The sequence below is a fragment of the Barbus barbus genome (genome assembly GCF_936440315.1).
Source record: "Barbus barbus genome assembly, chromosome: 15".
In the NCBI taxonomy this organism is placed as follows: domain Eukaryota; kingdom Metazoa; phylum Chordata; class Actinopteri; order Cypriniformes; family Cyprinidae; genus Barbus; species Barbus barbus.
Genome location: NC_136743.1, coordinates 21,264,614 through 21,292,589, shown reverse-complemented (window position 1 = coordinate 21,292,589; position 27,976 = coordinate 21,264,614). Strand labels below are relative to the sequence as shown.

General features: G+C 37.8%; 1 protein-coding gene across 1 annotated transcript; it reads left to right on the top strand.

Moving 5' to 3' along the window:
* The first annotated feature begins 48 nt into the window (after positions 1-48).
* On the top strand, positions 49-27,903 carry LOC306881279 (serine/threonine-protein kinase ATR-like). The gene is made up of 47 exons (XM_079435289.1): positions 49-261; positions 384-475; positions 4,747-4,899; positions 4,986-5,857; positions 7,028-7,209; positions 7,296-7,475; positions 7,545-7,729; positions 8,149-8,301; positions 8,446-8,644; positions 9,206-9,453; positions 9,824-10,011; positions 10,154-10,254; positions 10,352-10,523; positions 11,669-11,839; positions 12,349-12,543; positions 12,640-12,825; positions 13,009-13,104; positions 13,895-14,025; positions 14,318-14,461; positions 15,097-15,190; positions 15,335-15,460; positions 15,605-15,811; positions 15,950-16,063; positions 16,860-16,975; positions 17,065-17,185; positions 17,265-17,402; positions 17,527-17,740; positions 18,006-18,178; positions 19,072-19,236; positions 20,107-20,198; positions 20,288-20,379; positions 20,464-20,641; positions 20,718-20,894; positions 21,147-21,306; positions 21,546-21,725; positions 22,034-22,176; positions 22,278-22,375; positions 23,284-23,516; positions 23,606-23,740; positions 23,928-24,128; positions 24,226-24,369; positions 24,459-24,609; positions 25,608-25,764; positions 25,924-26,077; positions 26,169-26,320; positions 27,255-27,360; positions 27,597-27,903. The coding sequence occupies exons 1-47, from the start codon at positions 206-208 to the stop codon at positions 27,768-27,770; spliced, it is 7,899 nt and encodes a 2,632-aa protein (XP_079291415.1). The 5' UTR covers positions 49-205; the 3' UTR covers positions 27,771-27,903.
* The last annotated feature ends 73 nt before the right edge of the window (positions 27,904-27,976 follow it).

Sequence of the window (27,976 nt, the reverse complement as noted above, 5' to 3'; positions counted from 1 at the left end):
GCTAGTGCGAATAGACTGAGACCACTCGCTTGCCGTAGACAAAGCGCCAGACTTCAGTGCGAAAATATTTTTGAAAGTGATGCGCGTGTGGAAGCAGAGGATGGACAGACTTTGAGTCTGAATAATTGCCTGAATGTTTTTTTTTTAGGTCAGCTCGGCCTAAACATTTTTTTGTATATAGTAAACGCTCATTTAACTAGTTAAAATGGAGCAAGGACTAGAGATGTCAGCAATGATTCCTGCACTGCAAGAACTAGCCAGGTAATGTTTACACAGATGGCTGCTAATAACGATAAGTTATCTTGTTAAATTCTCTTGTAAAGTGTCCTCAACATAAATATTGAAAAATAAAGCTCACACAAGGGCTCTCGTGTCTTTTCCAGTGCTAGTTCGGTTGAGTACAACCAGGCTGTACAGAAACCTCGTCAGATACTGTGTCAGTTCATTGACAGGATACTGACAGATGTTGATGTCGGTAAGAAACAATGCATTGTATCTTGGAGTTTATTGAGGATATTTATGTTTTTAGGAGAATATCTCACATTCTGTCATTATTTACTCACGCTCATGCTGATTCAACAATGGTAAATAAATATAATGGAGTTAGGTGGTGGTTGACTTCAGATTGAAGCAATCACCTGTGTGTACAGTACAAGCAATGGTTAAAGAATTATGATGAAAAAAATGTCAATGTGAATGGATTGTGTGCTGAAAACTATATATTATATTAAACAAATATTGCACGTCATATATCAATAGGAATATTGCATAAATTAAATACAAGACATTCCTTTCAGATGAAAGTTCTTTGTTCTTGTCACATAAATGTTTTCCGTTGTTTACGAATGGCTGCTGATCTATTTTTATTATCCGTACAGCTAAAAACTAGTGCTGTCAAATGATGAATCGCGATTAATTGCATCCAAAATAAAAGTTTTTGTTTACATAATATATGTATGAGTACTATGTACATTTATTATGTATATATAAATACAACCGGAATTCCGGAAATGTTGGGACGTTTTTTTTTTTTATTTGAATAAAATTAAAACGAAAAGACTTCATCACATGAGCCAATATTTTATTCACAATAGAACATAGAGAACATAACAAATGTTTAAACGGATAAATTTTACACTTTTATCTCCTAAATGAGCTCATTTAAAATTTGATGCCTGCTACAGGTGTCAGAAAAGTTGGCACAGGGGCAACAAAGGGCTGAAAAAGCAAGAGATTTTGAAAAGATTCAGCTGGGAGAACATCTAGCAACTAATTAAGTTAATTGACATCAGGTCTGTAACATGATTAGCTATAAAAGGGACGTCTTAGAGAGGCAGAGTCTCTCAGAAGTAGGCTCCAATCTGTGAAAGAGTGCGTAAAAAGATTGTGGAATACTTTAAAAACAATGTTCCTCAACGTCAAATTGCAAAGGCTTTGCAAATCTCATCATCTACGGTGCATAACATCATCAAAAGATTTAGAGAAATTGGAGAAATCTCTGTGCATAAGGGACAAGGCCGAAGACCTTTGTTGGTTGCCCGTGGTCTTCGGGCCCTCTGACGACACTGCATCACTCATCGACATGATTTTGTCATTGACATTAATAAATGGGCCCAGGAATACTTCCAGAAACCACTGTCGGTAAACACAATCCGCCATGCCATCTGCAGATGCCAACAAAAACTCTATCATGCAAAAAGGGAGCCATATGTGAATATGGTCCAGAAGCGCCGTTGTGTACTATGGGCCAAGTCTCATTTAAAATGTACTGTTTCAAAGTGGAAAAGTGTTCTATGGTCAGACAAGTCCAAATTTGACATTCTTATTGGCAATCACGGACGCCATGTCCTCTGGGCTAAAGAGGAGGGAGAACTTCCAGTGTTTTATCAGCGTTCAGTTCAAAAGCCACCATCTTTGATGGTATGGGGGTGCATACGGTATGGAAAGCTTGCATGTTTTAGAACGCACTATGAATGCTGAAAGGTATATAAAGGTATATTGCAGATATATCGCCTTCGACAATGAACGCAAATTGCGTAGCTTGTCAGTGAACTACGGCTCCGTGTATTAAATGCCGCTCCATTTGAAAACAGGTGATGGAGATTTAGCGCTAATCAAGGAACCGGCTTTACTGACGAGATGCGCATGCATATCGCATGCGATATATCGCCCATCCCTACTGGGAACCTATATCAGGCAAGAAAGGGACCAAATTTCAACACCAAAACTCCAGAAACTCATAACCTCGATGCCCAGACATCTTCAAACTGTTTTGAAAAGAAGAGGAGATGCTACACCATGGTAAACATGACCCCGTTCCAACTATTTTGAGACCAGGCATCAAATTTGAATGCTCATTTTGTGCATAAAAGTGTAAAATTTCTCAGTTTAAACATTTGTTATGTTATCTATGTACACTCACCTAAAGGATTATTAGGAACACCTGTTCAATTTCTCATTAATGCAATTATATAATCAACCAATCACATGGCAGTTGCTTCAATGCATTTAGGGGTGTGGTCCTGGTCAAGACAATCTCCTGAACTCCAAACTGAATGTCAGAATGGGAAAGAAAGGTGATTTAAGCAATTTTGAGCGTGGCATGGTTGTTGGTGCCAGACGGGCCGGTCTGAGTATTTCACAATCTGCTCAGTTACTGGGATTTTCACGCACAACCATTTCTAGGGTTTACAAAGAATGGTGTGAAAAGTGAAAAACATCCAGTATGCGGCAGTCCTGTGGGCGAAAATGCCTTGTTGATGCTAGAGGTCAGAGGAGAATGGGCCGACTGATTCAAGCTGATAGAAGAGCAACTTTGACTGAAATAACCACTCGTTACAACCGAGGTATGCAGCAAAGCATTTGTGAAGCCACAACACGCACAACCTTGAGGCGGATGGGCTACAATAGCAGAAGACCCCACCGGGTACCACTCATCTCCACTACAAATAGGAAAAAGAGGCTACAATTTGCACGAGGTCACCAAAATTGGACGGTTGAAGACTGGAAAAATGTTGCCTGGTCTGATGAGTCTCGATTTCTGTTGAGACATTCAGATGGTAGAGTCAGAATTTGGCGTAAACAGAATGAGAACATGGATCCATCATGCCTTGTTACCACTGTGCAGGCTGATGGTGGTGGTGTAATGGTGTGGGGGATGTTTTCTTGGCACACTTTAGGCCCCTTAGTGCCAATTGGGCCTCGTTTAAATGCCACGGCCTACCTGAGCATTGTTTCTGACCATGTCCATCCCTTTATGACCACCATGTACCCATCCTCTGATGGCTACTTCCAGCAGGATAATGCACCATGTCACAAAGCTCGAATCATTTCAAATTGGTTTCTTGAACATGACAATGAGTTCACTGTACTAAAATGGCCCCCACAGTCACCAGATCTCAGCCCAATAGAGCATCTTTGGGATGTGGTGGAACGGGAGCTTCGTGCCCTGGATGTGCATCCCACAAATCTCCATCAACTGCAAGAAGCTATCCTATCAATATGGGCCAACATTTCTAAAGAATGCTTTCAGCACCTTGTTGAATCAATGCCACGTAGAATTAAGGCAGTTCTGAAGGCGAAAGGGGGTTAAACACAGTATTAGTATGGTGTTCCTAATAATTCTTTAGGTGAGTGTATATCTATGTTATAGAACTATTGTGAATAAAATATTGGCTCATGTGATTTGAAATTCTTTTACTTTTAATTTTATTTAAATTTAAAAAACGTCCCAACATTTCCGGAATTCAGGTTGTACACACACAAACAGTATAAATTTTGAAAATATTTACATGTATATACATTTATATATTTATATTCTTATATTTTATATTATATATAAATATATTTAATATATAAACGTAACATATTTTTCTTAAATATATACATGCATGTGTTTGTATTTATATATACAGAATAAATATCCACAGTATGCACACATATATTATGTAAACAAATACTTTTATTTTGGATGCGATTAATCGCGATTAGTCGTTTGACAGCACTACTAAAAACACACACAGAATTAATACACTAGATGGTAGTGTACATGATGCATAGTTTAAATGTTTAAATATTTAGTTCATTCATAGTTGTGTGTCAATTGGCGTGCAATCTGATGTTAAAAAGAAAATTCACCCCAAAATATAAATTCTGTCATTATTTACTTTCTGTCATATCATTGTATGATGTTCTGCATAACACAAAATAAAATATTTTAGATTAGATTAGATTTTAGATTAGATTCAACTTTATTGTCATTGCACATGTAAGGTACAGGGCAACGAAATGCAGTTAGCATCTAACCAGAAGTGCAATAAGCAGAGGTACAGGATATACAGTGCCTACAATATGTTACATATGTACAGAATATACAGATAAGGCAGTAGTACTATGGACATAATTTACAAGTTTTTAAATACTAGCAGTATGATATACAGATGGGTGATATGAACATACTCACATACTTTCACAATTTTGAAAACATTATGGTAAACAAACAGTTTCAAAACAGAGATTTCTCTAAATGTCTTTGTTCAATAGAAGAAAAGGAAGTCTTCATGATTTTTAACAACATGTGGATGATGAAATTATGACAAACAAATTAATAGAATATTTGAATCTATTGGAAATTTCTCTTCATCCTTCTCATGTAAATGAGTGTCTTTCCAGTGTAATTTTACTCCTTTTAGTCCATGCTAAATGTTATGTTTATTTTTACTCAGTTTTATCTTTCTCACATTTTAGTTGCTCTGGAGTTATGTAAGAAGACCAGTTCTGAGCCAGCGTGTGTGATGCTGCTGGACTTTGTGCAGCACATTATTAAATCCTCTTCATTAATGTTCATAAACCCAGCGTGTCTTTCAGATCACTTCAAAAACTCAGAGAACAGCTGCTCTGGTAAGTTCATTTGGTTTACGTTAGATACCAAAGTTCTGCTCAAATACATCTAGCTTAGATTGTCTGCCTCCATTCTCCCTTCACAGATTTCAGTAAATGGATCATCAACCGCCTCTTGCGAATTGCTGCTTGCCCAGAATGTGAAGATCTTCACGTGAAGATCTCATCAGTCATCTGTTCCTTGCTTCATCTTTTCAGAGCCAAGGGTCCAGTCCTATTTGGCCTTTTTTCCACAGAGCTAATATGTTTAATGCAAGATCTAGTGCATATGAATCTCATGGTCAGACCATCACCACAGTGGCCAGTGGTGGTGGAACGCTTCTCCATCAGGTCTGGAGATTCGGCCGTTTACCTGACCCCCACCATCCTTAATCTGTCCTCATATGCCTCAGCTCAGGCGTTATTAGTAACTTCATTAACAGTGCTGACAGATATTTTGCAAGGCCTTTTCTTCCCAAGAGAAGTGGCCATCATATGGGACTCTACTTGCCTTATAATGTCTAATGGGAGCCCAAGACTCAAGGCAGTATCCATGGTGCTTTTAACTCACATTGTGACTCTGGGATGTTTCCCTGAAGACCATTCACAGCCATTTTTCTCTGCTTATTTGCATCTTCTGGACTCCTTGCCTACTTTTGAGGAGTCAGAGCTCGGTGTCTTTGGCAAGGAATTCCAGAAGCTCTCTCAATGTGTTTTCTATCCAGAGGAAGGCACTCACGGCAGGTTTGAGAGAGTTCATGTCAATATGCTGATGGAGAGGCTTGAGAAACTGGTGGTTGGTGGGGCACTAGAGCAGTTGAAGGTAATAGAGGTGAAAGCTACACTTTGTGAAGTCTTCTGCTTTGTCCTTGAGTTTGTTCCTCTCGGATACGAGTGTGCAGTGCAGATCCGGAAGGAGAGAGTCGCAGCCGTTTGCAAAGCTCTGATTAAGACCATTGGAACCCAGGATCAGCAGGAGGTAAAGGGTTACAGTTAACAATAAGTAAACAATAAATAAACAATTATCTCCTGGCCAGAGGAGAACTGGCCCCCCAACTGAGCCTGGTTTCTCCCAATGTTTTTTTTTTCTCCATTCTGTCACAGAGGGAGTTTTGGTTCCTTGCCGCTGTCGCCTCTGGCTTGCTCAGTTGGGGACACTTAATTTCTAGTGATTATCGTCAATTTGATTTAGCAGATATTATTTAAACTAAACTGATCTAGACAATAACATCTCTGAACTCAATAATTAAATGCCTTAACTGAAAATTGAGTGTTTAATCTTATTTTTATACATTACTGACACTCTATCCTCCAATTTGATACTGTTAAGTACAGGTGACTTGACTTCACTTACAGGAGAAGTTTATCAAAAAAAGACCTATGTTTTCCCCTTTTATTTTAAGTCTAGTAAGAGGTCCAGGCTGTTCTTTACCATACAATGAAAATGAACGGAACACAACATTGTTGAGCTTCAAAAAACAAGATACAAACTGCATAAAATTGGTTCAGACATCTTCGTGCTACTGTACATTCAAAGTGTTAAGTCATACAATATATTGGGGAAAAAACTGACATTTAAAAGGATGGTTCACCCAAAAAGGAAAATTCTTTAATCAATTTCTTACCTTCATGTTGTGCCAAACCCATAATACTTTGGTAAATAAAAAATATTTAGAACAGTAATCACAGATACTCAACCGTTCTTGCTTGAAGCATGAGAACAAACCTAATTGGATCTTGTGTGTCAAGCAAGGAAGCTCTAAACTCTATGGATGTGTGTTGATCAAAAGAAGACTTGGATTAAACTACTTGATTCATATGGTTTTTCTTTTTCTCTTTGTGAACTTTTCCATAGTTTCGGTCACCTGGACTTTCAATTAAGGGAAATCTCTCTGAAAATTAAATTCAGTTAAGGGACAGAAATCCTTATTTGTGGTTTGAAGATGCACAAAAGTCTTAAGGGTTTGGGTTATGTGTTTGGAATGCTATGAGGGTGAGTAAATGATGAGAGAATTAAAATTTTTTGGTGAACTAGCCCTTCAAATCATTATTCGCTGACAGTCTTGCCATACATTAGCTCTCCAATCTCAAGTCGTAATGTGGTGATATATTGTAGAAAGTAACCTATTCTTTGTTGTATGAAAACTAGCAAAGCGTGGAAGGCTACCTGTACGCTGCCCTCAAGACAGAAGCCATTGCGGTAGTGCAGGATATGCAGGCCGGTGTTTCTGACCCTGCTGATCCTAGTATGTATGAAGAGGCAGTTCCAGCCAAACGCCCAAATCTCTCTCTTCCAACCCAGCTAAGGAGCGGGGAAAAGACTCACCCAATGTATGCAATTCTCTGTCCCCACTCTCCAGATAGACATTCCTTCAGTCTCTCCTCTTACCATGTGTATTCATCTTGTCCACAATTAGGCAGGTGGACATGAAGAGCAGAAGTGAGGTGTGGGCAGCTGTAGACAACCGACTAGAGGAGTTACTGACCCAGATGAGGGACCACAGAGCGAGCCAGTACGTGAGCACCATGCAGGGACTGGCGGTCATCTTCCATCTGGCTGCACTTTGCTCAAAGCACTGTCTGAATGGATCACAGAGGTATGGATTTATTTAAGACCTTTGTTGTGTTGCATGGTTATTGGTTCTCATTCTTAAATACCTCTTCAGTGGCAGAGGAGAGAAGACATCAGAGACCTCAGATGCAGCTCAGCTCATTTGGTTAAAGCCTCAGATGTTGGCTCAGGTAGTCGAGAGCTGCCGCACAGTGATGGCAAACACCTCTAATGAGGAAGAGCTGGAGCCTCTGGTGGAGGGTACTGTCAGGATCCTTGATGCTGTCCTTTATCTTAACAGTGAGTTTATTTTTTGCAAGTTCCTTATTAAAACCTACGTTTGACTCAAAGACTCTTTTATATAACTGCATCTTGGTTATTTTTCGGGATGCACTAATATAACAATTTTGGCCCAAACCAAAAAGCTGTTAATTATTATTTTTAAGTTAAAGTGAGATAACCTTTAAATAGCTGATACAAAATAGTATTTCTTCTAATAATAAATCACAAAACTTAATATCACAACTAAATTTAGGCACCACAACACTGTAATGCAAAAAATTAAAAATGGATATTCATTTTGAGATTATATTTAAAATACATTTTGCTGATTTGTTGAGATATTTTTCTGAATTTTCACTCAAGAGCAGCTTATAGATGTATTTAAAGGAATTATACATGCTCATTTGAATTGATTTGATTGTATTGTCTGTTTACAGTCAATAGTCAGGGTGAGACAGGTTTTTACAGGAATATTTGTGCTCTGCTCTCGATCCCATGGGTGCTTGAGCATTCTTCACAATCGGTTTATCAGACGGCCTCTTTTCCTGCAAGTCTGATTGCTCTCTCCCAGAAACTTGCTCCTGTCTACTGTAAGTATCTTACAGTATCTCATAATGTTAATGGATAACTGTTTATTGCAATGTAGTTCCTAAATAAGTTGAATTTATTTGAGTTTTTTTCTTTTTTACAGTACTTACATTTGAATGTTTGTTTTTTTGTACTTTTGATTATAGCTACACAAACTCGAGCACACTGTGTGTTTCTGCTTGCATTGCTGTTGAAGAGTGTGTGCGGTGACTGGCGGTCATCGGTTTACCGCTGGGCCCTGCAAAGTAACAGTGAAGCCGAGCGGGCCAGTGCTGTCAGAGGCTTCCCTCTTCTGCTGCACCACCTAGGAGTCAAATCCTACAGCCTTATCCACGAGGTCCTTCTGTACGTCATCTAACAGTCACACACTTTGAGTCAAAAAAAACATCATCCAAGAATTCATGATTCTTATGGTCATGGCAGACCTGGAAATGTCAGGGAATTTTAAATTTGTGATTTGAAATGGAAGTTTCTATTGAGAATATATATTCTATTTTTACATTTTAAGTTAATTTTTTTAAATAATCCATATGCATTATACACTACCAGTCACGTTTTTGAAAAGTAAGATTTTTAATGTTTTTTAGAGAAGTCTCTTCTGCTCACCAAGCCTGCATTTATTTGATCCAGAGTACAGCAAAAACAGTCAAATTTAAAGGAACTGTTTTCTATTTGAATATATTTTAAAATGTAATTTATTCCTGTGATGAAAGCTACATTTTCAGCATCATTAGTCCAGTCTTAAGTGTCAAATGATCCTTCAGAAATCATTCTAATATGCTGATTTGCATATTGCCTTATTTTTAAAAAACATTTGACTGGTATTTAAATTTGTATAACTAAAAAACTGTTAAAAGGGGAACTTTTTGCACTTTCGTAAACATTTTAATTCAATAATGCTTTTAGGAACAGACTCCAGGACAGCTCAACACAAGTGAAGATCGAGCTGGCTGGTATTATGGGGCAGCTGGCCTGCTGTTTGTCTGAGAGCTCACAACTGCAGGTCCCTCAGGAGACGATGCCATCCCATGAGCTGCTCTGTGCTGGTCTCAGCATTTCAGACTCCCACCCCAGCCAGACCTCCATCGGAGCGTCCATCCTCACCCCATTCCTTCTGCTGCTCAAACCTGTGGAGGACAAGAAAGTCAAGCAAGGTTAGTTCCGTCAGCATCACTGATGATCTATTTTTGTGTGAACCACAAACCTTATTACAGTGATTCACTATAAACCCATTAAGAAAATTCATTGACTTCAAGACAATAGAACTGGAACTACTAAAATGCAAAGTCACTATCCCAACAGTTTTCAGCATGGAAGGCGTAATCTGTTTTGAGGATTAAGTGCTAGTCTGAAGGATGTAAATAACTAAATGTGAATCAATTAATTTGTTAAATATTATTTACTTTTTTGTGCTTTGGTAGTTATGTACCTTATGCTTTACAGCCTTTACAGTGTATATAATGTACTGTGAAAATAGTTTTTGCTCACCATATCAGTCTCAATTTTTGTCTTTTGAAACGGCAGCTTTTATCAGCAATATACGGCACTTGTTCAAGCATGTGGATCTGGGTAACAGTGACCCTGACACAAAATCTCTGGTTAGCACATTAGTCAACCTCATTGAAGACCCTGACCAGGAAGTCCGCATAAAGTTTGGCCAAAATATCAAGAATCTTCTGGAGTTTTGGAATGGAAATGGCTTCCTGAAGGAGGTACAGATCATAAAATTCAAATTATATTAACATGCTGTAACCATCTCCACTTTTTTGGCGCTTAATGTCATTCATTAAGTCATTTAGCAGATGCTTTTATTCAAACTAACTAATGCATGTATTATGATTTTGATTTTCACAGCTTCTTGTGTCCAGGCTAAAAGAAGCTTATACAAATGCAAAGACCTCCAGAAACAATGAACTCAAAAACACACTCATATTAACCACTGGAGAAATTGGGAGGTAGTGTGACACTTTTAGTATCTATTGATCCTTCTTGCTGTTAACAGTTTTCAAATCATGCATCAACAATGCTTTTCTTGCTTATGGTGGTTCTCAGAGCTGCTGAAGGGAACCTGGTGTCCTTTGCTCTGCTTCGTCTTCTGCACTGCCTGCTGTCCAAGTCTAATCCTGTGTCGGTAGCAGCCTACACAGAGATCCAGGCTTTGGCCACCTGTAGAGACCTCAAACTGCAGTCCTTCTTCAATCAATACAGGAACCCAATTTGCCAGGTCAGTGTGCACTTCTGATAATGTTTTCATTATTAATAATGCTGTGCTTTTTATGTGGTGCTATATGTATCAATTTGAGTACCAACATAAGCTGTTCATCACCTTCAAAAAGCTTAAAGAGCACCTATTATGCAAAATCCACTTTTACATGGTGTTTGGACATAAAAGTGTGTTGGCAGTGTGTGAACACAACCACCCTACAATGATAAAAATCCACCTACTCCTCATTTTTTAATCCCCTTTTAACCAAGTCAGTCTCACTAATCCTGCCGTTTTGATTCTCACCACAGTGTGATGTCACATTGCGTAGGGTCGGGCCACGGGGGTTCATTGACAGCCCTGCATTGCCATAGTTTCCGCCCTCACCATTTGTAATTTGTCCTCCTTTTTCTCCACGCTCGAGCAGCTGTAACGTCAACAATTTCTCGCAAGCAATCCCTGTGCTCTGTGTTTGGATGTAAGACTGAACATAAGAGTCTTCATTTTATCCGAACATCCGAGCTGCTGAGGACGCTGTGGATTACTTTCATTTTTCAATGTAATGCACCTCAAAATCTACCTAAATACGTGTATCACTCCAGACTCCTTTGTGAATGGCATGTCTTTATAGTGCTTAGCGTTTTAACCATATTTGTGTGCGTAAATTAAGTATTTTTAACTGATCAGCGCCGCGCTTGTGAGATTAGTTTACGAGATTCGTTCGGCTCGGTCAATTGATCTGCACTAATGACAGGTCTGCGCGGCGCGAGCTCTGTAACATCGCGCTGTTTTGTCCCACTTTCAGTGCATTTGGCTTCCCATCCCTCTTCTGGAGATGGGGTGGGAATATGCAGCTCATTTGCATTTAAAGCAATACACTCCAAATCAGCCCTTTTTTTTAGACACACCCCAAAAATGACATTTTCCAGCTGTTATAATAAATTATCAGTTGGGTATTTTTTGGACTGAAACTTTACAGACACATTCTGGGGACACCCAAGACCAATATTACATCTTGTAAAAAGGGGCATAATAGGTGCCCTTTAAAAACTATGAGTTAGAAATAGAGAACAGTGTTTGTTTAGGTTAAAACGTATTAAACTTTATGGTCAGTCAAACCTTAGTCCATGTAATATGTAATGGTTCTACCTTTCCGTTTACTGCAGTTCTTGGTGGAGTCTTTGCATTCTCGACATGTGACGGCTCTGCGCTGCACACCAGATCAGAGCTGTGAGGCTCTGCAAGAGGAAGCAGCCAATCAGAGAGAGCTGGCACTGGACATTCTGTCTCATGTGGCACATGTCTTTGATTTTCCTGACCTTAATCGTTTTCTCAATGTAAGTCCAACATCTCAATATCAGATTCAACAAGATCAGCCTCTGACGTAACAGAACAACCTTAAAGGGATAGTCCACCCAAAAATGAAAATTCTGTCAACATTTATTCACTCTCATGTTGTTCCAAACCTGTATGACATACTTTCCTATGTGGAAGAGAAAAGAATATATTTTAAAAAAAATGTTGGTAACCAAATGGTTTCAGGTCCCACTGACTTCCATAGTATGGGCAAAAAAAATAAAAATACTATGGCAATGGGACGCAAAACTGTTTGGTTACTATCGTTTTTCAAAATATATTCTTTTGTGTTTTCCACAGAAAAAAGTATACAGATTTGAAATGACCTGAGGGGGAGTAAATGATGATAGAATTTTGATATTTGGATAGACTATCCCTTGGTCATTTGGTCAAATATAGTACATGATAAATTGCTCCTATAAACTAAACTGTGACTATAAATCGCCAATTTGACTGAAGTAATGAGCTTTCTCTATCGCTTTGTTCACAGCGGACACTACAGGTCCTTCTTCCCTTTTTGGCAGCCAAGGCCAGTCCTACAGCTTCTGCCCTGATCCGCACTATTGCCAAGCAACTGAATGTCAACCGCAGAGAAATGCTCATCAATAACTTCAAATATATATTCTCCCATCTTGTGTGTTCCTGTACCAAGGAGGAGCTGGAAAGAGCCTTCCACTACCTTAAGGTGTGATTTTTCATATTATGAAATCAGGAGAGTAGAGAGGAAAAAGACAAATTACAAAATACATATGTTTTTTGTATATATATTTTTTTTTCACAGAATGAGACAGAAATTGAATTGGGCAGTCTGTTGAGACAGGATTTCCAGGGTCTTCATAATGAGTTGCTCTTGCGTCTAGGAGAACACTACCAGCAGGTCTTTAATGGACTTGCTATTTTAGCTTCTTTCGCCTCCAGTGACGACCCCTACCAGGGCCCAAGAGAAATCACCACCTCAGGACACATGGTACAGCTGCTCTAATAATAATCATCAGATTAAGGCCCTTGAGTATCCAGCAAATGTTTTACAAACTGATTCAAGCACATTTGTTCTACACAGTTGAATGCATTGGACTCTGTTTTCAGTTGTCTATTGTAGTCATTGTTCTGGAAATAATGCCGTCAGTCACTGTACTGTATGTCTGTGCAGGCAGATTATCTGCAGCCCAAGCTTCTTGGCATTCTGGCTTTCTTCAACATGCAGCTATTGAGCTCTAGTGCTGGAGAGAAAGAGAAAAAGAAAATGGTAGGTGTTGAATGCAATTTGTCTGGTTTTAATATGAAACATAAGCTTTCAGTAGCTATGATCTGTTTTACTGCATTATAAACTGATCATACACCACGTTATAGTTTTTTTTCTATTTCCACTGTAAGCAAAATGCTGCAGAAAATGACAAATCCACCTGTCAGAATATATTTAACGTTTAATATACTTTTATATGCAGCTGGAATTTGGAACCAATGAGATTTTTCTGGGGGTGGGGCAATATGTTCTGTTCTTCATTGCTTGTCATGGCTTGTTGGAACAAAAGTGAATTCTTTCATTATTTACTTTCTGTCATGTTGTTCCAAATCCACGTGATGACTTTCTCTCTTCTATGAAACAAAAAAATAAATGTTTGGAATTGACCGAATTGATACAGCAGCAGGCTGTTATGCATCAACAGTTAAAGAAAAAAAAAAAGTCAAACACCAAAAAGTGTTATATTTATCAACAAATCAGCTAAAAATTGAATGTTTAGTCCTACTTGTGAACTAAAGCAAACATTCTTTACAAATTAAAAAAAAATTGTTCTCAGAGAAAAATATGAATCCATTTATTAAAGAAAATTTAAGAATTTTTTTTTTTTTTTTTTTCTTTAATCACTTTGTCATGTCATAAGACAAGTAAAGAGGTAATCTTTATCAGTGTGTGGGTTATATAGTACAAAGAATCCAGAGCTGTAGGAGCTCTTGAGAAAACTTAGTACTTGACGTAGCAAGATGGTTGTATCTACATTAAGTCAGTAAATTTATGACCTTTTTTCTCCACTCAGGCGCTGAACAGTTTAATGGCCCTGATGAAGCTAATGGGTCCAAAGCACATCAGCTCAGTCCGAGTGAAGATGATGACTACACTCAGAACTGGCCTGAGGTACAAGGACGACTTCCCAGAGCTCTGCTGCAGGTGTGTTTCGCGTTGAGTGGTGTGAATGTACAGAAGAAGCTTTGCAAATCAATTACGAAGAGTATCAGAAGCACCATCTGCATGAGAGTGCTGCCAATAAGATCCAGATTGTTCTTTAATTACTGCAGTGAGCTCAGCAGGACACCAGATTCACATTTATATTTTAACGTTTAAGCTAAGCAAGAGCCATCTGTATCTAATATGCAGTCAGATCAGAGGATGAAATTGTAATTGCACTTTACCCACACAATAACAAGGATATGGGCTTTATTGTTATCTTGTTGGTTTACAGGACGTGGGACTGTTTCGTGCGCTGTCTTGACCCGTCTTATCTGGGTCCGCTTCTGAGTCATGTAATCGTTGCTCTATTACCTCTCATCTCCATCCAGCCTAAAGAGACGGCGGTGATCATGCACTACCTCATAGTGGAGAACAGGTGTGTGTCATTCCTCCTTTCTCTTTTATGTAATAGGCTAGATATGGCTTTAGTTCTCTAAAGGTTTTTTATGATTTTTAGAAATTTTATAGATGCTAATAATTAATTTGTCAACAACATGCTCATAAAGTGTGTTGTGTAAAGTGTGTAAAATGACTTTCAGTTGCGTTTGAATGCTCCATTGGATGGACAAACAGATAGTCCCGCCCCAAATTCATGCTGTTGGCTGAGCCAATTTTGTTTATTTATAGTAGTCTCTGCATATTAAAGGATAAATAATTTTATAGTGATAGTTCCTTTGAAAAATGAAAATTCTGTCATTAATTACTCGCCCACATGTCGTTCCAAACCCAGAAGAACTTCATTAATCTTCAGAACACAAATTAAGTTATTTTTGATGAGAAAGCTCTTGGATTTCATCAAAAACCTCTTAATTTGTGTTCCGAGGAGGAATGAGGGTGTTTTACGGGTTTGGAACGAGGGTGAGTAATTAATGACAGAATTTTCATTTTTGGTTGAACTATCCCTGTAACGTTTACCCTATAACACTAATAAATTATACAAAAATGTAATTTGTAATGTATTAGTTTTTTTTCCTTGGTAAAAATAATTTTTTCATGATCTTCTTATCTTAGGGAGGAAGTGCAAGACTTTCTTCATGAAATCTACTTCCTACCTGACCACCCAGAACTGAAAAACATTCACAAGGTCCTTCAAGATAACCGTAAGGTACAACCTAAACAAACCAATCATCTCATCAATAAGTACAAAAAACAATGTAAAAGTCAGTTGTGCTACGTATTGTGCCATGAGTTCAACACAATGAAGCTATTACAATAATTACCCTTGTGATACACAATTCTTCAACTACAGCAAACCTCAAAGAGCACCGACATGCAGGCAGCGCTGCAGCTCTCCATGCGGGCCATCCAGCATGAGAATGTGGACGTACGCATCCATGCTCTCACCAGCCTGAAGGAGATGATATACAAAAACCAGGTCAGACTCACTCTTAATAAATAAGAAAGCATTACCAGCTTGGATGCAAATACATGCATAGGAATCTTTATTTTAAGGAGGCTTAAAATAAAACACATTAAAGGCCTGAAAGGTTGATCTACAGTATATTTGTTTGCTCTACAGGATGCTCTGTTAAAGCATGTCTTGGACAGTGAGATGGTGGAGCCAGTGATCTCTCAGTTAGTGACGGTGTTGCTCCGGGGCTGCCAGGACGTCAATCCTGAAGCCAGGCTTTTGTGTGGGGAATGCCTGGGGGAGTTGGGAGCCATTGATCCTGGTCGACTTGATTTGTCACCCGCTGACACTCAGGGAACTGGCTCGACATTTGTGGTAAGACATTCCTCATACAGTTTTGTTCCTGTATGTGTCAAGCAGAATCTTGAAGATCACGTTTTAAGTCTGTAGCTTTGCATTTTATGTATTCTGAGTGTTAGGCACAGAATAAAGAGAATGTCTTTATGCTTTTAGAGTGGAATTGATGATCCAAACTTTGGCTATGAACTACTGACAGAGCTGACCAGAGCCTTTCTAGCCTATGCAGATGATGTGAGAGCTCAAGATGCTGCGGCATATGCCATGCAGGTATGCACTGTGCTAAAGATAATATCCTTTGTGCCTCACTTTTAGACTTGCTTTGAGATTTTAGAAGTATTTAGGAGATATTAAGTTGGTTTTGAACATATTAGCTTGAAATGTTTGAAATGATCTAAAAAGTTTGGCCTGATAAATGGCTGGTATTTAAATTTTATACAATGTTGTCTTATTAAATTAAAAATAAAACCAGCTAAAATCAGTTGTTCTGATTGTTCTGAAAAGTTCGATGTGCTCTGATTGGCCAACTGTCCAGTGCGTTGTGATTGGGCTAAAACCTCAAGTGAGTGACGGAAATGTTACACCCCTTACCATATTTGGAAACACACAGCGTCTCCATGACATGGTGGCGGCAATAATACTACAGAGAGAATAAGAGTTACGCATTCTTATTTTGCGTAAACATTTGTTATAAACGGTGTTATGCAAATCGTCCAACACAGGGACATAGATTTGTAGGGGGCGTGTTTGATTGAGGCATTTTAGGAATGTGTGGTTAAGTCTAAACTTTTAGAAAGAATATCTCTTTGGGTTTGAGACTTTAATCTTTGGAACTTTATGGATATTATCTATGCGTGAACAGATTGTAACACTCCAAAGAGAAGGGAAAACATGAAATTGTGTCATATGACTCTAAATGTAAAAATTGGGGAAATGAACATGCATATTTAAAATTCTAGATATCGGCTGATATTGATAAATTAAAAAATCTCAAATATAAGCAGATGCCAATAACCAATATTTTGCAGGTTTCAGGGTAGTTAAACTCTGTGACCTTCTGTTTCAGGAGCTGCTGTCATTATTTGAATGTCGGGAGGGTAGGACTGACTCGCCAGGTCGCCGTTTATGGAGAAGATTCCCAGAGCAGGTTCAGGAAATCCTGGAGCCGCATCTCAATACTAGGTTGGGCATGATCCTTTTGCATGGCTTGTTGCCTGCAGCTTATTGTATATCCAGTGTTCATAAAACTGACTTGTTTTAATCATCTAAAGGTATAAGAGCTCTCAGAAGCTGGTGAACTGGTCTAAGTTGAAAAAGCCTATATACCTCACCAGCCGTGGAAGCAAATTCTCTGACTGGTCAGCAACATGGGCAGGATATCTCATCAGTAAAGTAAGTCCACATCCACTTGTTTTCCAGCCTCAAATATGCCTAAAAGGCTAATTCAACTTAGTTTTTTAATGTGTTTCAGGTTAGACATGAACTTGCTGGAAAAGTGTTCAACTGCTGTAGTTTCATCATAAAGCATGATTACAAAGTGACCATCTATCTGCTGCCCCATATTTTGGTCTATGTGCTGATTGGATGTACTCAGGAGGAGCAGCGAGAGGTACAAATTCAAGCTCTGTGGAAAGGACCCGCTATTCATTTTTGATAGTAAACTGTTCATGTAATTCATGTAAAACAGAAACAGTGCAAATGCTCAAAATAGTTTTTCTGTTTGGGTCCTGTAGGTGAATGAAGAGATGATGGCAGTCCTAAAGGAGGGTGACCCGCGGTTAGTGCGGCTGCATGAGAACGCCTCCAGTCTGAGTCAGCTCAGCACACAAACTGTCTTCTCCATGCTGGACCACCTCACTCAGTGGTCCCGCCACAAGCTGCAGAGTCTGAGTACCAACAAGAGGCCAGGCAAACATGCCAGAGAGCAGCTGCAGCCACAGGCCACAGGTCACTTACAAGATTACATTTCCATTTAATTCAGTGCTGTTTTCTTTCCTAAAAGCTGATGGTTATTATTTCTGGTGGTTATTATTTATTCATGTCTTGACATTATTGGGAATGTCACATTTTTAAATTGCATCAGTAACACACTACTGATGTGACTCAATTCATTATGCTGTGAAATTTTATTCTAAACAATGCAACAGAAATAACATGTACGTGTGTGTAAGTCAAGTGAAATTAAAGTATTTCTCACTCTTCATCTTCTTAGGCCCAGAGAGCAGTGAGTATCAAAGTGTAGTGGCCTTTCTAAACAGCATTCCTCAGGATGTGCTGGCCAAGACATCCTTCCGCTCCAGAGCCTACACACGTGCTGTCATGCACTTTGAGTCCTTTATCCGTGAGAAAAAGCAGAACATTCAGGACCATCTTTCATTCCTCCAGGTCTTAAAAATCTACAGATTTTTTTTGCATGTGTTTTTACGGTTACTGGTTATGGCTACTGACTAAATAAATAAATGAACATGAAATATTGACTTGAGTCAATAAGAAAAAGAGAAAAAATGACATAAAGCAATTAGTTTTCATGTAAGAAATTAATAGAGGAATGGTATGAAATACATGAAACTAACACAGCCACATTTCTGTTCAAAAGTTTTTAATGTTTTTGAAAAATGTCTCTCATGCTCACTCTTATCCTTTTATGCTCACTATTTATTTAATAAAAAATACAGTAACATTGTGTTAAATCATAATAAATATTACTGCAATTTAAAATGACTGTTTTGTATTTTAATATATTTTAAAATGTGATTTATTCCTGTTATGGTAAATCTGAATTTTTTAGCAGCCATTATTCCAGTCTTTAGTGTCACATGATCCTTCAGAAATCATTCTAATATGTTAATTTAGTGCTCATAAAACATTTCGTATTATCAATGTTGGAACACAGCTGTGAAGTTTAAAATGTTATTGAAACCATGACAACTTTTTTCAGGATTCTTTGATAAATAGAAAATAGATAAATTTTGATCAATTTAAATATAAATAAAAAACACTTACTGACCCCAAACTTTTGAACTGTAGTATATATAGAAAATTGGTTGCCTGAGAAAACTGCTGTTATGTACTTCGTATAATGCTACAGTTTATCAATCAGAAGCATGTATTCCAGAGAGTCATGTAATAAAATAAAATACAATCTGATCTATCAAATGTGCTTGGAGTTTGAAAATATACACACATTAATGCACATTAATCTTGTTGTTATTTGGCTAGAAATCAGATGTACTCTTAAGTTCTGTTGTAACCTGTCTGTTTTGCTGGTCCTCTTCTAGACTATGTATGCAGCCATGCACGAGCCAGATGGCGTGAGGGGTGTAAATGCTCTGAGAAAAGAGGAGCCGTCATTGAGAGAGCAGATCCTGGAGCATGAGAGCATTGGACTGCTGCGTGAATCCACTGCCTGCTACGACAGAGCCATCCAACTCGAGCCAGACCAGGTGAGAACCACACACTCTTATTCTGATGGGTACCTGCCAAATTCAGGTTAGTGTGCGCTTCCAGTGTCCAAACAGACCCAGTGCCATAGTAAGTAAACTACATTGTGACACAATGACATGTGTGAATTATATATTTCAACTCTATATAATTTTGCACATTAAACAAAAATAAAAAGGTGCAAAATGATACAGTGTCTATGAAAACAAGCAAATAAATAAATAAAGGTTTGTTTATACAACTGTGTATACTGTAGTTCTGGAAAATTGTAATTCGACATAATATGAAAAATAACTTGGTGAAAATAACTTGGAATTCTCCCATTGATCTGCAGTATCCCATAGAAATTTGGACAGTGTTTAAAGTTAAAAAGAAATACAGAAAATAATGAATCAAGGAAAAAGTATTACAAAAAATACATTTAGGACTACATGTAAATAAAAATGAATTGTATTTGTTTGATAATGTATTTATGTATTTATGTATGTATGCAGATTTGGGGCTCCATAAGAGTGAAATCATTTATTTTTATTTAATTATAGAATGATGCAATTTATATGGGGTTGCTTGAATATTTGATATGCTTTTCATGACTGAAAACTCACGTAACACATTTTGAGAAAAACCCAAGCTAATTCAGTAGATCTGATGTGATATTTTTTTGTTATATCCTGTAGAATCCTATGCAGTAATTGATATAAGTGTAGTTCATACCTTTTAAGTAAGATCATATTGGAAACATGATTTGATTTAGTTTAACTTAAGAGTATTCTGTACTGACATATGCATGGTTAACCATTCATGTATTTTCTCATTTTTAGTATCATGGTAACTACTACTTTTCCCTCTCACTTGCTTATTTTTGCATGCAGATTGTCCATTATCATGGTGTTATGAACTCTATGTTGGGTCTTGGTCAGCTCTCTACAGTAATAACCCAGGTCAATGGAGTTCTGGCAAGCAGGTAGGCGTACTGATGTAGATGCAGTCTTCTGACACCGTTTCATGCATCCCCAGGTTTTGTATTTTTAAACTGTTATTTCCTTTACAAAGGCCACGATGGAAGTCCGATCTGAATGCGTACCGGGTCGAGGCAGCATGGAAGCTGTCAAAGTGGGACTTAGTTGAGGACTATCTTGCCTCTGGTAAAGGATTTTTGCTGTTTCAAGAAACATAGAAATGCTTTTCAGATTGAAGATGTGTTAATGTTTGTCACATCTGTTTTATAGATTGTAAATCCAGCACATGGGGTGTCAGACTTGGCCAAATGTTGCTGGCTGCCAAGAAGCAAGATTCCGAGGCATTCTATGAAAAACTTAAAATAGCCAGGAAAGAACAAGTTGTCCCTTTATCAGCAGCCAGTTTTGAGTGTGGCACCTATCAGAGAGGATACGAGTACATTGTCAGGTAATCTTGTGTTTGACCATTTTGGAAAAATAAAAACCACACATACAGTATGCTCAACTTTCGTGTTGGATCTTAGGCTGCACATGCTGTGTGAGTTGGAGCATGCCTTCACTGAGCTGCAGAAGGAAAGCACAGAAAAAAAACCTGAGCCCAAACTCAAGTGGGACGCCCGCCAACTTATGACCCAAAACTCGTTCAGAGCCAAGGAACCCATCCTGGCCCTGCGGAGAGCTCTTCTCAATCTCAGCAAGGGGTATGAGCTCATGCTACTTTCAGTTCAAAACACAAAATGCTTTACTTCCATGTCAAAATTCCAAGTAATGAGTTCATTGTTGAATATGCTTTTAAAGGTACTTGGTATTATATTGTCTTTCTCTTTATAAATCATCATTTTCAAATAATTTGTAATTCATTAGGGTTAGGTATTCTGTAATTATTCTGTTTGAGTGGTGAAATAATTCGATTTGAGAGTGCGTTTGTTATGCTGATGAAGACTTCTTTGCAGTTCTTCATGTGAGGAGCAGGTCGGTGAGTGCTGGCTGCAGAGCGCTCGTGTGGCCAGAAGAGCTGGTCATCACCAAACAGCTTTCAACGCCCTGCTCAATGCTGAGAACTCCCACCTCTCTGAGCTCTTCATCGAGAAAGCCAAATGGCTCTGGTCTAAGGTATAGCATTTGACCAGCAATGTTGTTTAAGCGTTTTTTGCCTTTATTAGGATAGGACAGGATGTAGACAGGAAGCAAAGTGGGAGACAGAGAGTGGGACAGGATCGGGAAAGGTCCGGGACTTGAACTCGGGATGCCCGAAGCGCAACAGCGGTATATGTCGGCACGCTGACCGCGAAGCTATTGGTGCTGATGAGCTAAATGTTGTTTATACTAATGCAGAACATTTTTTTTTATAGGGTGATGTACATCAGGCTCTGATAGTCCTGCAGAAAGGTGTGCAGCAGTGTTTTCCTGATGACCAGCCACTCATGGACCCAAAGAGAATCCAGATAAAAGGGAATGCCATGCTGCTGGTGGGCAGATACATGGAAGATACGGCCAACTTTGAGAGCAATGCTATAATGAAAACCTATAAGGTATTTCAGTAACTTATGAGGAAAAATGCAACAGGAATCAGGATTTTTTTTTTATATATATATTTAACTACATAACTTAAAAATGTAATTACAACGAGATTCAAGTACTGTAACATTCTCTTTATTAAAACACATGAAGTGGTCAATATATTGTAAATGTAAAATAAATTCACTTGTTAAATTAAACTTTTCCATTGGACAAAAGGTTGTTTATAGTGAAAATGGTTCTTTAGATGATTAAAATGTTCTTCACAATTAACTCTGTCCAGCCATAGATCAGACAATATTTTTTTCTTTCATTAATACAGGATGTCACACATCTATTACCAGAATGGGAGGATGGTAATTTCTACCTGGCCAAATACTATGACAAGGTGATGCCCATGGTCACTGACAACAAACTGGAAAGACAGGGCAACCTCATCCGTTATATCGTCACATATTTTGGAAAGTAAGATGTTTTCTGTTGGTTATTCTCCTGTTGGAGCAGTTATGATTTAAATGTTTCAGTGTGCAATAGGTGGATACTGTAATGCTTTGCTCTCTTCATAGAGCCCTGCAGTTTGGCAATCAGTACATCTATCAAGCCATGCCCAGAATGCTAACCTTATGGCTGGATTTCGGAGCCAAAGTTTATGAGTTTGAAAAAGGTAAAACACAAAATTACCTGCGATAATCTGTAGTGATAAAACTAAGCATATAAACAATTAAATTATTGTATTACAAAAACATCGATTACAAATCTTGCACAATCATATGCATTGGTTTTGAAATACTTAAATCCTTTAATTGGCCTGTAATTGACAAGTCAACAAGTCAAAATAATCAATCAAATCAATTAACTATAACTAGTTTGAAAAATAAACAGTTAAAAGATTTACTTTTATCAATGCATTGATTATGAATCAAGCAGATTCATATGCATTGTTCTTGAAATAGTTAAACCTTTTCAATAGTGCAGTCAAATGATTAATCGCGATTAATCGCATCTAAAATAAAAGTTTTTGTTTTCTGTGTATATTTATTATTTATGCATAAATACACACACATACAGTGTATATTTTGAATGTCTATATATTCATATAATTTATATTATAAATAAATATATTTAACATAACCTATTTTTCTGAAATATATACATGCATGTGCGTGTATTTATATGTACATAATACATATACACAGCACACATACAAATAATATGTAAGCAAGGTTTTTATTTTGAATGCGATTAATCGTTTGACAGCACTACTTTTCAATCATAAATCGTTTGTTGACCAATACTTGATTTCTAATGATAAAAATAGAAGGATTTGCTAAAAGAGTGTGCAATATTACAAAAAAAGTGAAAATATTAATAGTATTAGTGATACTAGCTCTGTAATTATTACTAGTGTTATCATTATTCTTAATATTATGAAATTGTTTTTTTTTGCCTAATGTAACTGAAGTTGCAGTCTAGTAGCCTAGTGATTCAAATCAGTTTACTATCAACCCAAAGATTGACTAACCTAGTTAAAACAGACCACTGTGATACACCAGCTTCCTCCCTCTTTTTCAGCTGGCCGCTCTGACCGAGCCCAGATGCGTGCTGAACTCACTAAGATCAATTCTGTCATCAGCGAACACACCAGCAACCTCTCGCCCTACCAGTTCCTCACGGCCTTTTCACAGCTCATCTCCCGAATCTGCCACTCCAACAACGAGGTCTTTGCTGTGCTGATGGAGATTGTGGCCAAAGTTTTCTTAGCTTACCCTCAACAAGCTATGTGGATGATGACGGCTGTGTCAAAGGTCAGACACCTCAGCCACATCTACAACCATAAATAATGTCTTTTCACAGATATAAACTGTGCAATGTATATGCTTCTTTCATTTTATAGTCCTCCTATCCAACTCGAATGAACAGATGTAAGGAGATCCTGAAGAAGGCTGTCAGTTTGAATGAGTCATTTGGGAAATTTATAGGAGATGCCAACAGACTGACTGACAAGCTGGTGGAGCTCGGCAATAAACCAGTAGGACAGACTGTACTGCTAGCAAGAAAATAATATTTAGATTTCCAAGGAAACAGCTTTTATGCATTTATTATTAATCTTTAGTATTCCTCAGCTTTCCCCTTAGGCATTCATTTTAAAATCAGTTGGTTCTAAAATGACTCTTGCGTTTTGATGCAGTTAGACTGTGCTTTGTTTAATTGTGTAGGTGGATGGGAACAGCAGCACCCTCAGCATGAGTGTACACTTCAGAATGCTGAAGAAACTGGTGGAAGAGCCCACCTTCAGTCAGATCCTCATCCCCCTGCAGTCTGTCCTTATACCCACCCTGCCTTCCACTGGAGGAGCCAACCCCAAACATGACCCTTTTCCAGGACACTGGGTCTACCTCGCTGGCTTCGATGACACAGTCAGGCTCACCTGTTTCAACATACTCCAGTTTTTGAGCATCACTCTCAATTTAGATGATACTTTATTCATGATATTATACATTTCATTTCATGAAGGTGGAGATCTTGGCATCCTTGCAGAAGCCAAAAAAGATCTCGCTCAAGGGCTCTGATGGAAAGTTCTACACCATGATGTGCAAACCTAAAGATGACCTGAGGAAAGATTGCCGTCTGATGGAGTTCAACTGTCTCGTTAATAAGGTACTAAGAGTTGTGCTGTTCATGATATACTTGAATAATGAATTGCATTTTCCTGAAAACTTTCCTAATAAAAATGTGCCTTTGTTTAGTCTTTGAGGAAAGATGTAGAGTCTAGACGAAGGGATTTGCACATTCGGACATACGCAGTCATCCCTCTGAATGAAGAGTGTGGCATAATAGAGTGGGTCAACAACACGGCGGGTTTACGCCACATCCTCACGAAGCAGTATAAAGAGAAAGGTGTGCTGATTTCATAGCCTCTAGTTCTTTTTTGAAGGGTAGAAAGTGTATGTCATAATGGAGTAATGTTATGTGTCGCATTATATATTCTGAAACAGATCGTAGAATAAAAGCTTGTATCACTTCGAAGTGGTTTCTTTTTTGATATAATCAGCTTACAGTTTTTATCACCAAATAAATAAACAGGCCTACTGCCCTTCAAAAGTTTGGGTCCGTAATTGATATATATATATATATATATATATATAATTATTATTATTTCTTTTTTTTTTCTTTTTTTTGGCAAGATGCATTAAATTGATAAAAAAGGAGTAAAGACATTTATAATGTTATAAAAGGTTTCTGTTTTACATAAATTGAGTTTCTTAAACTTTAAATTCATCAAATTTTTCCACAAAAATATTAAGCAGCACTGTTTTCAACAATGATAATAATAAGAAATGTTTCTTGAGCAGCAAATTAGCATATTAGAATGATTTCTGATTTAATATTGCATTAATACATTTTAACTACCCCAAATTTCTGAACGGTAGTGTACTGTTATATAGACATAAAATATTGACTAACCAATCAGAATCAATTCCAGAGAGTGTTAAACATGCTGTTTTAAAAATTTGTGACCCTGGACCACAAAACCAGTCTTAAATGTCAGTTTTTTCGAATATTTGAGATACAACTATTTAAAAATCGAATCTGAGGGTGCCTTTAAATTTGTCCAAATGATTTGATTTGATATATTTACGGTAAGAAATTTACAAAATATCTTCATGGAACATGATCTTTACTTAATATTGTAATTATTTTTGGCATAAAAGAAAAATGGATAATTTTGACCCATACAATATATTTTTGGCTATTGCTACAAATATACCCCAGCGATTTAAGACTGGGTTTGTTGTCCAGGATCACATTTGAGTTTTTAAGGCTGTCAATGTCTCCTATTTTTTAGCAAAAGTGGTCTAAATTGAGTTAAAGTGGTGTATTTGTTTTTTGAACAGGGATCTATGTCAGTGGGACAGAGCTGCGAAAGCTGATTTTGCCAAAAACAGCATCTTTTCAAGAGAAGCTGAAGCTGCACAAAGATGTGCTGTGTGCCAGACACCCACCAGTTTTTCATGAGTGGTTCTTACGGACATTTCCTGATCCCACCTCTTGGTATATATTACAGGCTTTCAGTGTTTTATTCATATTCATGGTATCTTTGCACAGTAATATGCTAAATGTTTCTTAGTATTAGCTATTAAAATGAGTTATTCATTAGAAAAGCACTTACTTGAATGTCTTCGCACACGGGGCAAATGTGGCATTTCACAGGTACAACAGCAGGTCTGCTTACTGTCGCTCTACTGCAGTCATGTCTATGGTGGGCTATATTCTTGGCCTTGGCGATCGCCATGGAGAGAACATTCTGTTTGACTCCCTAACTGGCGAGTGTGTCCATGTGGATTTCAACTGCCTCTTCAACAAGGTGAGATGAATGAGGAATGTGTCAATTTTATTACTCCCTTTATTTGGTATCTTTGGATAACTGAAGACTAAGTGTGTTTTTGGTGCTTAAGGGAGAGACATTTGATGTTCCTGAGGTGGTTCCCTTCCGGCTCACTCAGAACATGGTTCATGCGATGGGGCCGATGGGCACAGAGGGTCTGTTCAGACAGGCCTGTGAAGTCACACTCAGACTCATGAGGGACCAGAGAGAGCCACTCATGAGGTGAACATCTCTGAACTTACACAGGCAGACAAACTTACACTACAGTTAAAACGTTTGGGGTTAATAAGATTTTTAAAAATATATTTTTTTAAAATAAGTCTCTTATTCTCACCAAGACTGCATTTATTTGAATAAAAATATAGTACTAACAGTAAGATGGAGAAGTATTATAATTCACAATAACTGTTTCTGTTTTAATATATTTAAAAAATTAAACCCATTCAGCAAAGCTGAATTTTCAGCAGCCATGTCTCCAGTCTTCAGTGTCACATGTTCCTTCAGAAATCATTCTAATATGCTGATTTGCTGCTGAAGAAACATTTATTATTGTCAATGTTAAAAATGGTTGTGCTGTGTAATATTTTTTGTGGAAACTGATGCATTTTTTTTTTCCAATTATGAAAAAAATAAATAGAATAGAATAAATAGAAGGTTTAAAAGAACAGCCTTTATTTTAAAGCTGCAGTCCGTAAATTTAGCCTCTTTGTCGCCATCTCTGTTTGAAAACATGGAATTGCAGTTTCTTGCGGAATTATCTTCCGTGCGCGCGGTTGTGATCCGGTGTTCCGGCACGGCTCCAGCGCGGATGAATCTAATGTTTTGAGGTGAATGTGTAGCTGTCAGTCATTGCACCGGTGGGAATATTTACTGTATTTTGCAATCACAGATTCTAGCCTATGTCTTGGAATATATGACCCAGATAAGAATTTTCACCGTATATTGCCATCTGAAGTCTGCCACGTTTGTTCTGACCAACTGAGGAAAAAAGCATTACAATAAATCATGCAGTAAAAATGCATGAATAATGAAAAATCTTTCAAAGCAAATCTCTGTTCTATGTTGAGTGTGTTTGATTTGCATAATGAGTTTAACATTTCATACAGTATTTGTATAATACTTCAAATTTCATAATGGCTTCATTCCTTTTCACCAGTGTTTTAAAAACATTCCTGCATGATCCTTTGGTGGAGTGGAGTAAACCTGTTAAGGGTTCCTCTAAGACACAAGTCAATGAATCTGGAGAGATCCTCAATGAGAAGGTACTTCCCCCAATAGTTACTTCAGCCTGAATGAAGATCCTTGTCTGTGACGTCGATCATATTTGCTTTTATATTCAGCTAAGCAGGCTTGAATTATGTATAAACATAAGGCATTATTGTTAGAAATTAGAAACACTTGCTTTACATGCAATTTGAGCTGCTGCATTTTAACTATAGATTAAGTTATGAGCTTAAGTAGTTGTAAATAGCCATCATTTGATTTTGTTCCACTCTAGGCTAAGACTCATGTTCTGGACATAGAGCAGCGTCTTCAGGGAGTGATCAAGAACAGGAATAAAGTGATGGGCCTGCCTCTGTCCATTGAGGGCCATGTACACTACCTCATTCAGGAAGCCACGGATGATAACCTCCTGTGCCTCATGTACCTTGGATGGGGTCCTTATCTGTGATCAACATTTGCACTTCAGAGTTGGAGAACATAATATTTCTGTTTAGTTCTGTTCTTTTTTTTCTTCAAAAATGGTTGTTTGTCATTGTTTTCAGTGTTCCTCACAAAGTTAATTAAATTTTGTTCACATTTCAAGAATCTTCATTCTTTTTTGTTTTGAAGGAATTTACATGTAAAATATTAAGCATTAGCTTTTAGCACTAAACA